This window comes from Scyliorhinus canicula, chromosome 15, assembly GCF_902713615.1.
Source record: "Scyliorhinus canicula chromosome 15, sScyCan1.1, whole genome shotgun sequence".
Classification (NCBI taxonomy): Eukaryota; Metazoa; Chordata; class Chondrichthyes; order Carcharhiniformes; family Scyliorhinidae; genus Scyliorhinus; species Scyliorhinus canicula.
The window spans coordinates 18,267,548-18,285,043 of NC_052160.1; the positions used below are offsets into that span (position 1 = coordinate 18,267,548).

At 44.5% G+C, this 17,496-nt stretch overlaps 1 protein-coding gene across 4 annotated transcripts in view; it reads right to left on the minus strand.

Annotated features, from left to right (window-relative positions):
* Nucleotides 1-17,496, minus strand: part of epn2 (epsin 2) — a 71,897-nt gene that overhangs the window by 21,194 nt on the left and 33,207 nt on the right. For all 4 annotated transcript variants that reach the window (XM_038820604.1, XM_038820600.1, XM_038820603.1 and 1 more), the window contains exons 4-6: nt 9,317-9,424; nt 8,008-8,155; nt 3,198-3,362 (exon numbers count right to left, since the gene is read on the minus strand). In XM_038820604.1, the coding sequence (XP_038676532.1) occupies nt 3,198-3,362; nt 8,008-8,155; nt 9,317-9,424 (421 nt within the window). The remainder of the gene's footprint in view (nt 1-3,197; nt 3,363-8,007; nt 8,156-9,316; nt 9,425-17,496) is intronic.

A 17,496-nucleotide genomic window follows, 5' to 3' on the forward strand; every position in this document is an offset into this window, starting at 1 on the left:
TTACACTCATATTTCATCTTCTCCCCCCCTTATTGCTTTTTTAGTTGTCCTCTGCTGCTTTTAAAGGCTTTCCAATTCTCTGACTGCCCACTAATCTTTGCCACATTGTATGCTTTTTCTTTTGCTTTTATGCTGTCCCCGTCCTCCCCTTAGTACATTTCCTCCACCTTGGGATTTTCTGTTGTGACTCCCGAATAACCCCCAAAAACTCCTGACATTGCTTCAAATCAACTCGGCCCAGCTCCTCCCTCATTTCTTTGTAGTTACCTTAACTCAATTGCAATACCGTTACATCCGATTCCAGCTATTCACTCTCAAACTGCAGGGTAAATTCTATCATATTGTGGGCATTGCCCCCTAAGGGTTCCCTCACCTTAAGTTCCCTGATCAAGTCTGCATCATTACAAACATCACCAAAGTGATAATTGCCTGGTCCCTAGTGGGCTCTACCACAAGCTGCTCCAAAAAACATCTTGTAGACATTCCACAAATTCCTTTCTTTAGGATCCACTACCAACCTAATTTTCCAACCTGATTTTCCCAGTCCCCCTGCATATTGAAGTCCCCTATGATTATTGTAATATTGCCTTTCTTGTATGCCGTTTTTATCTGATTTATTTTCTGACCCATATCCGGACTACTGCTACGGGGCCTATACTTAACCCCCACCGGGGTCTTTATTCCTTTGCGGTTCCTCAACTCTATCCACACAGATTCTATGCCTTCCACCCTATATCGTTTCTTGTTAATTTTATTTCATTTTTTACTAACAAGGCAACCCCGTCCCCATAGCCCATCTGCCTGTCCTTTTGATAGGACACATATCCTTGGATATTTAGATCCCAGCACTGATCCTCTTGCAGCCAGGTCCCTGCGATGCCCAGGAAATTGTACCCACCAATTTCAATGTACGCTACAAACTCATTTACCTTGTTTCGTATACTGCACGCATTTAGGTACAACACCCTCAGTCATGGGTTGACTACATCCACCTTTGCATAGTTGCCCCCTTATCTGCTGTGTTCAAAGTTAGATTTCTGCCGCTTTCCATACACTCTGATCTATTACTTGTTCTGGAAGCCTAAGCAGAGTTCTCGGCCCCTTTAACTAGATTAAAGTCCTCATCATTAACCTGTATTCCTAACTTCTCCTTTAACTTTGATTTTCTAATTTTCCATACAACTGAACCCTCCCACCTGCTACTTAGTTTAAGGCCCTATCTATAGCCCTACTTATGTGATTCACCGGGACTCTGGTTCCAGTATGATTCAGGTGAAGACCTACCCATCAGAACAGCTCCCTCCTTCCCCAGTACTGGTGCCAATGTCCAAGGAATTCAAACCCATTTCTCCCACTCCAACCTCTGAGCCATGCACTTACCACTTTAATTTTATTGATCCTGTGCCAATTAGCTCATGGGTCAGGTAGTAATCCGGAGATTATTACCTTTTTGGTTCTGCTTTTTAATTTAGCCCCTTGCTGCTCATATCCCTTTGGCAGAACCTGTATTGTTGTTCTGCCTATGTAGTTGTTACCTACATGTACCACAACAACTGGATCTTTCCCCTCTCACTCCAAGAGCTGAGGCTCTTACAACCCTACCTCCTGGATCCCTCTATACCTCACTCATAAGTCACATTGTCCTGACTCTGACCACTGACTAAATTCAAGGTAGTTAATCTAAAGGGTGTTACTGCCTCCTGAAACACAGCATCCAGGTAACTCTTCACCTCCCTGATGTGTTGCAGCATCCAAAGCTCATACTCCAGCTCTTCAACTCTTGAGCAGAAGCTCCTCAAGTAACCAACATTTGCTACAGGTGTGTTCACCAGGAACTACAATGAGGTCCACTGGACAACACAGGTACAACACATCGCCTAGCTCTGCATTTCTATTTTAATTAGATTTTGAAAAAATTTTTACTTTAAATATTCAGCTACTTTTTCACCTTTCTAATCTGTAAAATATTTATTTTTACCTTAATCTGAAAGTAACAGAATAGGTAACACAAATTAGAAGTTACTTACCAGCCAATAAATTTACCATTTTCCGATGAGGTCACTCCTGGATTTCTTTTCAAAAACTCAGCCCGCTGCCCAGATGGTCCCCTCTCAGCTCCTGCTTTTTAAATCTCAGTTCCCCCACTTCCCTAACTCCCACTCTTACCTTAACTCCCAGCACTCAGAGCAAACAGGCACTCCACACAAGGCACTGAATCGAGCTGTTCAGTCTGAGCTTCCCCTCCTTAAAGAAACCAGTCTGAACTGGTTCACTAACCTCCCTAATTACATTAATGTATGTAGCTCAGGTCAAATTGAAATATGAAGTTCATTGCATGGTTGCCAATAGACCATGGACTTACAAATAAATCTACAGCTGGTTTGACTTTTTTTTTTAAATTATAAAATGGCAAACATTTTGCATTTTTCAATTTACAGTTACTTGAAAATCAAAATATTAAACAGAAATAAATCGAGATTTTGTGAAATGTTGAAATTCTTTCAATGTGTCAGAATGGGCGATATGATAGGGTTGCATTTTTAAAAATATTCTTTCAAGCAATTTAGTATTCATGGACAAGGTCATGTGTTGCCCATCCCTAATTGCTCTTCAACTAGTGGCTTGCTTGGCCATTGCAGTGAACCACATTCCTGGATCTGGAGTTACATGTAGGCCAGACTTGTTAAGGATGGTTAATTTCCTTCCCAAAAGGATATTTGTGAACCAGATGGGTTTTTACAGCAATCGATCAGAGTTGTAATGATCATCATTACTAAGATGAGCTTTATTTTCCAGGTTTATTGAATTTACCTGCCACGGTGGGATTTGAAGCCATGCCATGCCTTGCTCCAGACCACTAGCCTGGTCCTCTGGATTATTAGTTCAGTGACATTACCACTATCTTTTTAATATGGATTTAGACACATTTTACTCCGGAAGATGCAGTGGAATGCAGACAGCAGAAATAAACAATTTAAGGTTATATCAAATTCAGCACAATATTAAGTTTCATTCAGACGGATAACTTTAATTCAAATGTTGACAATATTGGAAATTTTAAAAATCCTGATTTTCAAAAGGTCTTGTGAAGCAACTTCTACGGTCTTTGATATGCATATTATCGTATTATGCTTGTGCTTGGTGTAAATAATACTGGAAAACAACACATTCACTGTCACAGGATTCAATAGACTTACCAGAAATAGAATCAGCTGCAGGACCTGGTCCCCAGGGATCAGCTGAAGACTTCAGACCAGCAGAGATGTTCTGCGAAGAGGTCCATGGGTCTACGCTTTTAGGAAGTGTACGTGTGGCAGATAAAGAAGCACCCCAAGGATCAACAGCAGCAGTTGGCTTAGTATCTAGAACCAAATAAGAAAAAACCTTGGTAGAATCTGAAATTTCATAAGAATAAGATAATCACATGTTGCTCTAAATTCCCATCCGTTAACAACTTACTACAATGGATATTGCCAGTTTCTGGTTAGGCCACTAGAAGAAAAGCAGGATAAAAATAAAGACTCAAGTAATAATTTCAAAAATGTAACTTCAATCTGGTACTAATGAATTATTAAATAATTCACTAAGTTTACATACTATGACACTGCCTACAGAATAGGTTTTAAAATAAATATTTTTATTCAAGGCCTTTCGAAATATAAATATATAAAAAATCAAAAGGACAATCAAAGAGGAACAAAAGACCATCACAACCACCCACCGAACAATCCCAACCCTCCAGCCCCTCTGACACCCTACCACGTCGCGCCTTCCCCTTTTTAAACCCCCCGACACCCCCCCAAAACCACCCCCTTCGCTGACCGCAATCCTCTTTGAAGAAATTAATCAACGGTTTCCACCTCTGAGTGAACACTTCCACCGACCCGAACATCGTTAACCACAGGAATTCAGTCAGGTCGCTCACCCACATCCCCACCTACAGTGGCTTAGAGTCTCTCCAACATAACAAAATCCGTCTCCAGGCTATCAGGGAGGCAAAGGCCAGTACATCGGCCCCTCTCGTCCCTGCGCTCTCAGGTCTTACGACACCCCAAATATCGCCACCTCCAGACTTGGGGCCACCCTCACCCCCAGAACCTCGGACATAGCATCCAACAACCTCTGCCAGAATCACCTCAATCTTGGAAACGCCCGAAACATGTAGGTGTGATTCCCCCCAACGCATTGCCCACACCTATCTTCCACCCCCTCAAAAAACCTGATCGTCCTCACCACTGTCATGTGGACCCTATGCACCACTTATAAACTGGATGAGATTTAACCTTGCACACGACGAGGACGCGTTCACCCTCCGCAAAGCATCAGCCCATGTCCCGGTCCCCAGTTCCTCTCCCAACTCCTCCTCCCCCTTGAACTTAACATCCTCCACCCGGGCACCCTCCCACACCCACCCGGGCACCCTCCCACACCATCAGCTCCTTATAAATATCCAAAACCTTCCCCTCCCCCATTTCATCCTCCGACAGAAGCTTATCTAGCAGGAAAGATGGCAGGTACCGGAACCCATTCCCCTTAGGCAACTCAAACAATTCCACCAACTCCTCCAGCCCCGCAAATTTACCCTATAAACAGGTCCCTGAAATACTCAATCCCCGATTGTCGCCACCCTGGGAATCTTGCAACCAATCTCGCTGGCAAAAACTTATGGTTATCAAAAATAGGCGCCCACAATGATTTGCCCTACAACCCCAAGTGCTGCCTACACTCTCAAAGTCAACACTACCACTGGACTAACGGAATACCTGTCAGAATGGTAGAGGCAGCAACAACAAAGCCCTCAAGCACGTACCCCTGCATGATCCTGCCTCCACCCGGCCCCAAACCAACCTCTCTTCCACGGCCCATTTCCTCACCATCACAATGTTTGCAGCCCAATAGTAATTGATCAGATTCGGCAACACCCATTAAATTGTACTCGAACCACCTAAGATATTTAGATGGGTCAACCATTCCGATGTATTTAATTCAAAATAATAGATTTCACATTTAATTATATTTTTTTTAAATATTTTTATTCTCCTCCTTTTTCACATTTTCTCCCAAATTTACACCCATCAACAATAAACGATAATCAGTAACAAATATATCAATCCCCATATGAATAAGAACTATCCCATCCTCCCACCAAACCCCAAACATTAGCCCGCATGTTCACACAAACAAATGACAAAAAGGAATTAGGGATCACCCATAGTCGCCATTATCACACAAGAGCATCCCTCCCCCCCAACCCTCCCACCCACCCCAACTAATGTGCGATGTTATCCAGTTCTTGAAAGTGCATAATGAATAATGCCCATGACTCATAGAACGCCTCCATCCTTCCCCTCAGTTCAAACTTAACCTTCTCAAGAGTCAAGAATTCCAACAGGTCCCCCCCGCCACGCCAGGGCACAGGGTGGAGAAGTTGCTCTCCAACCTATCAGGATCCGCCTTCGGGCGATCAACGAGGCGAAGGCTACAACATCTGCCTCCGCACCCGTTTCCAACCCCGAACATGGTCTCCCAGGGGCCCGGGTCCAGTTTCACGTGCACCACTTTAGAAATTACCCTGAAAACCTCTTTCCAGTAATCCTCTAGCTTTGGACAGGACCAAAACATATGAACGTGATTAGCCCCCCCCCGCCCCGGCAACATTCACACACATCTTCTACTCCTTCAAAGAATCGGCTCATCCTCGACCTCGTGAGGAGTGCTCTCTATACCACCTTCAGCTGTATCAGCCCCAATCTCGCGCACGAAGTGGAGGCATTCACTCTCCGGAGCACCTCACACCAAAACCCCTCCTCCATATACTCTCCCAACTCTTCCTCGCACTTTGCTTTGATCCCTTCCAGTGGTGCCTTCTCCTCTTCCAAAGAACATCCGTAAACCGCTCACACTACCCCCTTCTCCAGTCCCCCTGTCGTCAGCACCTCCTCAGGAATGTGGAGGCCAGCTCTACCGGGAACCTTTGTATCCCCTTTCTGGCAAAATCTCGAACCTGCATGTATCTAAACATTCCCCCTGCTCCAGCCCATACTTCGCTTCCAGCTCCTTCAATCCTGCAAACCGACCCCTAAAAAACAAATCTTTTAGTGTCTTAATCCCCTTTTCTTCCCATTTCCGAAAATTTCCATCCCACCTCCCTGGCTCAAATCTGTGGCTCCCCCGAATCGGCATTTCCCTTGACCCTGCCCCCAACCCGAAGTGTTGGCGAAACTGCCCCCAAATTTTCAATGAAGCTACTATTACTGGACTCCCTGAGTATTTCCCCGGAGCTATCGAGAGCGGCGCTGTTGCTAGTGCTTTCAATCCCGACCCCCTCCACACACTCTCCTCCATTCTGACCCACTGGGAATCAACCCCTCTGCCCCAGCTCCGCACATTCTCCACATTCGCTGCCCAGTAGTAATGTCAGGATCGAAAGACCCAAACCCCCTGCCTGCCTTCTCCTCTGTAGCAGCATCTTTCTAACTCTGGCCACCTTCCCTCCCCATATGAACAAAGTAATCCTGCCCTCAATCTCTCTGAAAAAAGCCTTTGGCAGGAAAATCGGCAGGCATTGAAAAATAAATAGAAATCGCGGCAACACGTTCATTTTAACTGCCTGTACCCGACCCACCAGTGACAGAGGGAGACCATCCCACCTTGCCAGATCAGCTTTCACTCTCCCCACCAAACTAGAAATGTTGTACCTGCAGAGCACACCCCCCCCCCCCCCCCCCCCCCCCCCCCCCCCCGGGCAAACTGCACCCCCAGGTACCTAAAGTGAGTCCCTGCCCGACGGAATGGCAGCACCCGCCCCCCCCCCCTCCCCCCCCTCCCCCCCCCCCCCCCCCGGCCGAGACACCACAAAATACTCACTTTTCCAGATTTAGTTTGTATCCCGAGAAAGACCCGAACACTCTAAGCAGCTCCAATATTCCACCTATCGACACACTTGGTTCCGACACATATAACAGCAAGTCATCGGCATACAAGGACATCCTATGCTCTATCCTCCCCCGCACTGTTCCTTTCCATACCCCCAACTTCTTAATGCGATGGCCAACGGCTCAATCGCGAGTGCAAACAGCAGGGGGGGACATAGGACATCCCTGCCTCGTCCGACGGTGGAGAGAAAAGTATCTTGAGCTGATGTTGTTTGTGTGGACACTGGCCCTCGGCTCCTTATACAGTAGCTTTACCCAGTTCACAAATCTTGGTCCAATCCCAAACCGCTCCAGAACTGCCATCAAGTATCCCCATTCTACCCAGTCAAACGCCTTCTCAGCGTCCAATGTCACAACCACCTCTGTTTCCTTCCCCTGTTCCAGTGCCATAACGACGTTCAATACCCTTCTAATGTTTGAAAAGAGCTGCCTCCCTCTCACAAACCCCGTCTGATCTTCACCTATCACCTTTGGGAGGCACTCCTCCAGTCTACCCGCCAATACCTTCGCCAATACTTTTGCGTCCACATTCAGAAGTGACATGGGCCTATACGACCCACATTCCGTCGGATCCTTATCTTTTTTTAGCAACAGTGAAATCGATGCCTGCCCCAAGGTTTGTGGCAACACCCACTTCCCTATCGCCTCTTCAAACATCCCCACCATCAGGGGTGCCAGCTTATCCTTGAATTTTTTAATAATATTCCACCGGAAACCCACCCAGCCCTGCCACCTTCCCCGACTGCATCCTCCCAATACATTTAATTATTAATGGTACGAATTTAAGGTGCCGCCTGTAAATTCCCACACGAAATCAACAGACATTTTGCTGGTTCATCAAATTTTCCCTCCCACCCTTGTGATTCTCAGGCAGGACTGGCAAATTTAGGTTAATCAAACGTTATTCCTAGCACTGAGAAAATCTGAAATGTTCAGTAATTTGAATTAATCAAAGTACAGCAAAGTGGTAATTTAGTATTGAAAATTTTAATTACCATACAAATTTAATTCCAAAGAACCTTGCAATATTATCACAACACAAGGAGCACTTTCACTGTACAAGTAATCTTACCAATAGATTGCCACGGATCTGATGTTACCGGACTGCTTACTTCTCCCCATGGGTCATCTTTTTCTATAATAACTGGTCGGACAGTTACTCCCCAGACTTTTTGTGCTGCTGCAGTTGGCAAGGGATCCATCAAGGTAACCGCGGATGCCTGTTATTTAATTGAGAAGTAGGAAAGAAAGTTATCGAACAGAAATATCAGAAAAGTCATTGTGAAACAAATAAATCCTGACCTAGAATATATTCAAGCTTATGCATCAAAGAATTTCCGATTCTGTTTTCCTTTTTCAGTTTGCAAATTGGAGCAAATTTTTTTAAAAGTTCCTTTGCATGTCTTTTATAATTTTTATATCATTTAAGGCTATACAACTCATACTCAAACCAATTCAATTATATAGTTAAAATTAGGCCCTTACTTTCAGGACTGAAAGTTTTGGGGCAAGTGTTTTTTCGTAAATGGTGCAGACAGCGAGAAATTTCCCCGACTGGTATTTACTTGGTGCACCATCTACAAGTGAAAGGGCGAGCATATTTCTCTCAATGACACTTTTACATGACTACAGGAGCTGTGCAAGAAGGGCCAATAATTGACTTTAATTTCTATGGAAATTGTTCACCATCTGATTTCACCTCCCATACTCATAAATCGGCAAATGGAAGATTGGTAGAAGCCAGTGCTCCCAGACTCCAGGTTGGGTAACTATCACTATCCTGATCTTGTTGCTAAATCTATTTGGAGCTTATCATGTGCCTCTACTGCTAAGTAATTAAGAATTGTATTCAACAGCTCCCACAAAAGGTAACTGCAATTCTGACAAGGGAATAGGAATAGCATAATGATTAACAAACGTAACATTTTAAGTCAGTGCTGCTAGAGGAGTGATAAAGTAGTTGAAACATTATATTGGATTATAGAAGCAACAGACCATATTTTTTATAACCAAAAAATACACACAAATGTTCATTATTGCTGAAGCAAATCTTGCCACCCCCATCCCAACAAAGTAGTCTTAAAATATATGCATTAAATTTCAAAATAAATTTGTTTACAGATCTTGAATCTTAAAAATCCTTTAAAAATGACAAAGTATCAAAGCACAGAAGCAGGCTGTTCCAATAGTCTTTTCCCATACTTCTTCATTTAACCCCATTGACATATCCTTCTATTCTCAGCTACTCCCTGTGATAGTAAGTTCCACATTTTAACCACCTCCTGAATAAAGATAGTTCTCCTGAATTCCCTACTGAATATATTATAACTACCTCATATTGATGCTTCTAAATTATATTCAGAGACAGACAACACCTTCACCTTTTTCTTCTTTGGAGCTGTGCTGCCCACTATTACAACTGAATTTCTGCGGCTCTCCTCCAAGGCCATCTGAAGTCGAAGATCATCACCACGGCGAAGGCGATCCTCCTGATGAGGATCACAAAATTAACAAGAATTCCTCTTATTTACTGTGACAAGTTAGTTCAACTACTTTTTGGAACAGTTGTTCCAGGTCATGACCACAATTAATGAGTTAAAGTTTATTGGCAGATGAAATAACAAGGTCAAGCCATGGGAGTAACATTAGAACACATGGAAAAACCTCGGCTGCAGAGAATAAAAAAGACAGAAGGGATTTGTTGCTAGATTTCAAGTAGACACGAGGAGAAAAAAAAATGGGAAAAGGAGTCGCGAGCCATCTGTACCCAGAGAGTCAGTGGGAATCAAGATCCATCCGAAGTAGGATACCAATTGCTGTAGCTTGTGAAGTATACCTTTTGTTGCTTAATAAATTGTCCTGATACCACTGCATCAAGTGTCGCCTTGTCTGAAAATAATTTTCTCATCTCAGAACCTGCAGCAAGGTCCAAATAACAACCAACATCAAGAAAGTGGATTTTTGAATTTTATTTATTTACCCAATGTGGGTTTGGCTCGCATTTATTGCCCATTCCTAGTTACCCTTGAGAGGGTGATGAGCTGCTTTCCTGAACTGCTGCATTCCCCAAGGTGGAGGTATACTCAGTGCTGTTAGGGAGGGAGTTCCAGGATTTTGACCTAGTGACAGTGAAGGAATGGCAATATATTTCCAAGTTAAGATGGTGAGTAATTAGGATGGTAGAGATCGTTTGGAAGGTGCTGCCTGAGGTGCTGTTGTAGATGGCACTCACTGCTGCCATTGTCCATCGGTGATGGAAGGACTGAATGTTTGTGGAAGGGGTTCCAGTCAAACGGGCTGCTTTGTCCTGGATGGTGTCAAGTTTCTTCAGTATTGTTTGAGCTGCACTCATCCAGGCAGTTGAAGAATATTCCATCTGTAAATGTGCAATCATCAGTGAACATCCTCACTTCTGGCCTCACGATGGAAGGTCACTGATGAAGCAGCTGAAAATGATCGGGCCTAGGACACCATCCTGAGGAAGACACACCACAGTGATATTCTGGCACTGAGATGATTGATCTCCAACCACCACGACCATCTTCCTTGGCGCCAGTGACTCCAACCGTGGAGGGTTTTCACCCTGATTCCCATTAACTCCAGTTTTGTTTGTGCTCCTTGATGCCATTTTCAATGAAACGCTGCCCTGATGTCAAGGGCAGCCACTCTCACCTCAAGTATTCAGCTCTTTTGTCCATGTTTGAACCAAGATTGTAATGAGGTCAGGAACAGAGAGACTCTGTTGGAACATAGAACATCATTGAGCAGGTTATCGCTGAGGTAAGTGCCACTTTACAGCTCTGTTGATAACACTTTACAGATGATCAAGAGTAGACTGAGAGGCAGTAATTGAATAGGTTGGTTTACTCCTGTTTCTTGTGTACACTTACCTGGGCAATTTACCACATTGTCAGGTAGATGCCAGTGTTGTAGCTTTACTGGAACAGCTTGGTTAGGGGCACAGCAAATTCCAGAGCACAAGTCTAGAGTACTATCGCATGAATATTGTCTTTGCAATATTACTGCCTTTGCAGTATCCAGCGTTTTCAGCCCTTTCTTGATATCACATGGGAGTAAATCGAATTGGATGAAGACTGACATCTGTGATGCTGGGCACCGAGGCAGAGTTGGATCATTCACACAGCACTTCTGGCTGAAGAACATTGCAAAAGCATCTTTTGCACTGACGTGATGGGTTCCTTTCTTTCATCATCGAGGATGGGGTTATTTGTGGAGCCTCCTCCTCCTCTAACGAGTTCTTTAATCGTCCACCACACTCATGGCTGGATGTGGCAGGACTGCAGAGCTTAGATCTGACCCACTGGTTTCAGAATTGCTCAACTCTGTCTATGACTTGCTGCTTGGCAAGCAAGTAGTCCTGTGTTGTAGCTTTGCCAGGTTGACACCTTATTTTCAGATACACCTGGTGTTGCTTCTGACATGTTCCCTTTCAATCTTCATTGAACTAAGATTGATCCACTGGCTTTGTGGTAATGTTGATGAAGGATATGGAACGCCATGAAGGTACAGATTGCGGTTGAGTACAATTCTGCTGTTCTGATAGCCCAAGGATGCCCAGTCTTGAGTTGCTAGATCTGTTTGAAGTTTAGCATTCATCAACAGTGGTAGTGCCGGGCAGCCCGGTGGCACAGTGGTTAGCACTGCTGCCTCACGACGCCAAGGTCCAAGGTTCAACCCCGGCTCTGGGTCACTGTCCGTGTGGAGTTTGTACATTCTCCCTGTGTTTGTGTGGGTTTCGCCCCCACAAACCAAAGATGCGCAGGGTAGGTGGATTGGCCACATTAAATTGTGCCTTAATTGGAAAAAATGAATTGGGTACTCGAAATTTATTAAAAATAAAAAACAGTGATAGTGCTACAACACGATGGAGGGTATCCAAAATGTGAAGATGGGTCTTTCTGTGCAATGGTCACTCCTATCGATACTGGAGGAATACCAATTCATCAGCTGTGCGGGGACGGTATGTGGTAAACAGCAGGAGGTTTCCTTGGCCATATTTATGCCCCGACTTCATGGGGTTTCGAATCGATGCTAAGGATTCCAACGGCAACTCCCACCCATTGTATATCACTGTGCCACCATCTCGGCTGCTCCATTGGCAGGGCTGACCCAGGGGTGGTGATGGTGGCGTCTGGGACATTATCTGTAAGGTATGATTCCGGGAGTATGGCTAGGACAGGCTGTTGTGGACTAGTCTGTGAGACAACTCTCCCAATTTTGGCACAAGCCCCCAGGATATTGCAGGGTTTGCCATTGTCATTTCTGGTTGATGCCCGGTGGCCCGTCCAGTCTCATTCTTTTTGTTGGATAGACCATTTCAATCGGCATTAAAAATCAACAACAGGGCAGCATGGCGGCGCAGTGTTAGTGCTGCTGCCTCACGACGCCCAGGTCCCAGGTTCGATCCCAGCTCTGCGTCACTGCCCGTGTGAAGTTTGTACATTCTCCCAGTGTTTCCGTGGGTTTCGCCCCCACAACCCAAAGATGTGCAGGGCAGATGGATTGGCCATGCTAAATTGCCCCTTAATTGGAATAAAATGAATTGGGTACTCTAAATTTATTTATTTATTTTTTTTAAAAAGAGTCACCCACATTGCTGTGCGTCTGGAGTCACATGTAGTCTAGACCAGGTAAGGACGGCAGGTTTCCTGGACATTAGTGAACCAGATGGGGTTTTAGAACAATCTTGGTCATCATTAGATTTTTTATTCCAGATGTTATATTGAATTTAAATTCCACCATCTGCTGTTGTGGGATTTGAACCGGAATCCCCTGGGTCTCTGGATTACTAGTCCAGTTCTTCTTCCATTTGCCCCAACGTGGAATGCACTGAATGTTATGCTAATCAGTTCTAAACCAAACAGGCTAACAAAATAAAAGCCAAACTCAGAATGCACATTTTCCCACATTGCAGGAGGCTTTTATAGCATTTCTCACACATTTCTAGATAGGATACAAATGTTTTCTGGTTGACATCTTCTTGTATTTGGCTTTCCCTCCTTCTTTCACTCCTGGAGACTATGTTTGATTCAATTGCATCAATATTGATATGGATATGGCCAGTGCTTCTTTGAAATCCCAAACTTACTTCAGTATTTAAAAATACTCAGAAAACTCAATTATTCGACTTTAATCCACATGCTTTTAATCTGCAGGTTTCTCATCCTACTGAAAACAACTTCATTCTAAACACAAGAACGAATATCACCGAATGCTATTAAATGTCTGCTATATTTGAAAATCAAATTCATGCTTTCAAGTTCCACATTTGGCAAAAAATAGCTGATTACAGACAGAGAATCAATATGTAAACAGCTTTAAATGTATGGTTGTTAGAAGTGGGAGGTTAAAAATGATAACATGCCCTTTCCCCACCCAGATTTCTATACAGAGCACCACCGTAGCAAAGGTTAGAGTTTGCGTGACTGTAAAGCCCTGATGAATTGAATCCCAGGGGATCCTCCCAAAAATTCCTGTTGAGCAGAGTTTTATGATATGTTTAGAAATATACTATGGTGTACATTCAACTTGAAAAGAGATGGATCGAGAAGTGAACTCTGCACTTGTAAATCTATAATAATAATAATTTTTGTCACAGTAGGCTTACATTTACACTGCAATGAAGTTACCATGAAAAGCCCCTAGTCACCACATTCCGGCGCCTGTTCGGGTATACGGAGGGAGAATTCAGAATATCCAAATTACCTAACAGCACATCTTTCGGAACTTGTGGGACAAAACCGGAGCACCCGGAGGAAACCCATGCAGACACAGGGAGAACGTGCAGATCCCGCACAGACACTGACGCAAGCCAGGAATCGAACCTGGGACCCTGGCGTTGTGAAGCAGCAGTTCTAACCATTGTGCTACCGTGCTGCCCTTCAAATATTTCATTATAGAAACAGACTAAACTCCAGCCACAAGAGAAGTGGGGTCATGGAAAGTAGAAGAGCAGCAAAGGCCTTGGCCAATTGTGCCTGGAGACACTAAATTTGCATGGGACTGTTTTTCAGTTGCAAATATAATCTTGTTGATTCAGACATGTCCTTCGCAATCAAATAAGGCCGAAAACTACTAAAAAAGCATAATGCTATCAGTGGAACTGAAGGTAATTCATTAGGTTGTTACAGTACATGCACTGGGTGCTTTGAAAACGTGCAAAGTAACCAGAATTGTGCAAACTGGATTTTGCTTATCAGGAATTTTTAGGCCAGGTTGTTCTATTCATTCCTTCATGAGATGGAGAGGTCCATTGCTCATTCCCAATTCCCTTGGAGAAAGTAGTGGCGAGCCATCTTCTTGAACCACTATCATGCATCTGGTGTAGGTACACCCCCAGTGCTATTGGAAAGCAATTCCAGAATTCTGACCTAACAACAGTGAAGGAACGGTGATATAGTTCCAAGTTAGTATGGTGTGTGAATTAGAGGGGAATGTGCAGATGGCGGTATACCCATGCGTACTGCCCTTGTCCTTCTAGTGGTAGAGGTCACGCGTTTAGAAAACGCTGTTCCAAGGAGCCTTGATGAGTTGCTGCTAATCATCTTGTAGATGGTACACACGGTCACCATTGTGTATCTATGGTAGTAAGATGGGATTCTAATCAAGCACACTTTTGTCCTGGACTATGTCAAGTATCTTGACTGTTGTTGAAGCTGTACTCATCCAGGAAAGTGGAGAGTATTCTATCACACCCCAAATTGTGCCTTGTAGATTGTGAAATGGCTTTGAGGAGTCGGGAGGAGAGTTACTTGCCAGAGAATTTCCAGCTGCTGACCTGTTCTTGTAGCCAGTATTTACATTCAGTTTCTGGTCAATGGTAATCCCCAAGATGTTGGTGAGGAAATTCAGTAATGGGAATGTCATTGACGGCCATGGGGAGAGGATTAGATTCTCTCTTGTTGGATATGTAATATTGTCCAGGCCTTCCTGCATATGGACATAAGACTGTTTCTCTATCTTTTCTTTTTAATTAATTCTTTCGGATCCGGGCATCACTGGCTGGGCCAGCATTTGTTGCCTATCCCTAATTTCCCTTGAACTGAGCGGCTTGCTCGGCCATTTCAGTGGGGGAGAGTTGAGTCAACTGCATCACTGTGTAGATCTGGAGTCACATGTAGGCCAGACCAGGTAAGGACGCAGGTTTCCTTCCCTGAAGGACATTAGCGAACCAGATGGTTTTTTACGACAATTGGCAATGGTTTCATGGTCATCACTAGAGTTTTAATTCCAGATTTTTACTGAAATCAAATTTCACCACCTGCCTTGGTGGGATTCGAACCTGGGACCCCAGAGCATTACTAATCCAGTGAGAATACCACCAAACCACTGCACCCCCCCCCCCCCCCAATCTGAGGAGCCATTTCCCCCCCCTCCCCCGCCCCATCTGAGGAGCCATTAATGGTACTGGATACTGCAGTCATCAGCAGACGTCTCCACTTTGAGGCTTATGATGGAGGAAAGGTCATTAATGAAGGTGAAGCTGATTGGGTCTGGGGCACTACCCTGAGGAACTCCTGGAGGTGGCCCCGACTTGAGCGAGCCGGACAGCCAAAGCCATGGCCTACAGCAATGAACTGGAGTGCAGATAATAGGCCTCCAACAACCATAACCCTCCCTTGTGTTAGGTACGACTTCAACCACACTCAAGGTTATTGTCCCAATTCCTAGTGACAAATTTTCCCAGAGCTCTTGATGCCACATGTGGTCAAATGTTGTCTTGATGTCAAGCGCAGGCAGTCTAGTCACACTCAATCACGTCTAGTTCAGCTCTTTTAGTTATGTTTGCACAAAGGCTATAATGAGGTCAGGAGCGGAAGTGCCAGCTGAGTGCACTGTAATTGCCAGGAAGCGGAGAGTAGCAATAAATGGGTATTTTTGGGTTGGCAAGCTTTAACTAGCAGAGTGCCACAGGGATCAGTGCTGGGGCCTCAACTATGTGCAATCTATATTGTAAAGTGGAAAATGGAGTTGAGACCACAACCAGATCAGCCATAACCTTATTGAATAGTAGAGCAGGCTAGAAGGCCCAAGTGGCTTACTCCTCCTCCTCCTAAGTCCTATGTTCCTATATCATCTTCCATTAGTTTGCCAGTGATCAACAATAGACCGCTAGATAAAAAATGGATTTGTCCTGCTTTTTAGCAGCAGGACCTGGGCAATTTTCCATACTGTCAGGTAGATGCCTGTGTTATACAGGCTGTACTGGATCAGCTTGTCTGGAGATACAGCTAGTTCTGGAGCATAATTCATCAGTCTTACAGACGGGATGCCATCAGTGCCCATTGCTTTTACGATATTCAGTGCCTTTAGCTGTTTCTTGATATCACATGGAGTTGACTGAATGCTGCTGTCTGTGATCCCACTCTCAGGAGAGGCCAAGATGGATTTTCTATTTGGTACTTTTGGCTGAAGAGGTTGCAAATATTTCAAACTTGTTTGTTGAATTGATATGCTTGGCGTCACCATCATTGAGAATGGGAATATTTGTGGAATCTTCTCCTCCAGTTAGTTGTTTAATTTCCCACCACCATTCATGACTAGATGCGGTAGGACTTCCATCTGACCCATAGGTTGTAGGGTTGCTTAGACTGGTCTACTCCATGCAATGTTTGCTGATGGCATGCATGTTTTGTGGTGTCATTACCACCAGATTAGACGTCATTTTTAGATATGCCTGGCGGCTGCTCCTGATATACTCCCCTGCACTGCTCATTGAACCAGCGTTGATCCTCTGACTTGATAGCAATAGTAGAGTTCAGAGTATGCTGGGCCATGATTGGACATAAGACATGATGGCATAGTGGTAATGTCAGTGGACTGTCAATAACACGGAGCCCCAGGCTAATACCTAGGGGACAAGGGTGCAAATCCCACCATGACAGCTGGTAGAATTCAAATACGATTAATTAATTAAAAATTCTGGAATTGAAAGCTAGTCTCCGTAATGGTGGCGATGGAACTATTACCAATTATGAAAACCCATCTCGCTCCCGATGTCCTTTCGGGAAGGAAATCTGTCATCCTTACCTGATCTTGACTCAAGGTGACCGACTGTGACCGAGTACAATTCTACGGCTGCTGAAAGTCTACGGCTGCCCAGTTTTGAACTGTCAGATCTGTTCTGAATCCATTCCATGTAATACAGCTGCTGTGTCACACAACATGGTGTGTGGCATCCTCTTTATGAAGACGCGTCTTTGCCTCCACTAGGATTGTGTGGCGGTCACTCCTACAATGAATGTCAAGGACAGATGCATCTGCGACACACAGACTGACAGAGAGATCAAGTAGATTTTACCCTCTTGTTGGTTCCCTGACCACCTGCCGCAGGCACAAACTGGCAAATATGTTCTTCAGGTCTTGGATGGGCACTGAAATGCCCCCCAGAGTACACTCCATGTCCTTGCTACTCTCGGTGCTTCTTCCAAGTGGTGTTCATCAACTGAGGGAAGGTAGGACGTGATAATCAGTGGGAGATTTCCTTATCCATGTTTGACCTGATGCAATGATGAGATTTCAAGGGGTGCAGAGTCAACAC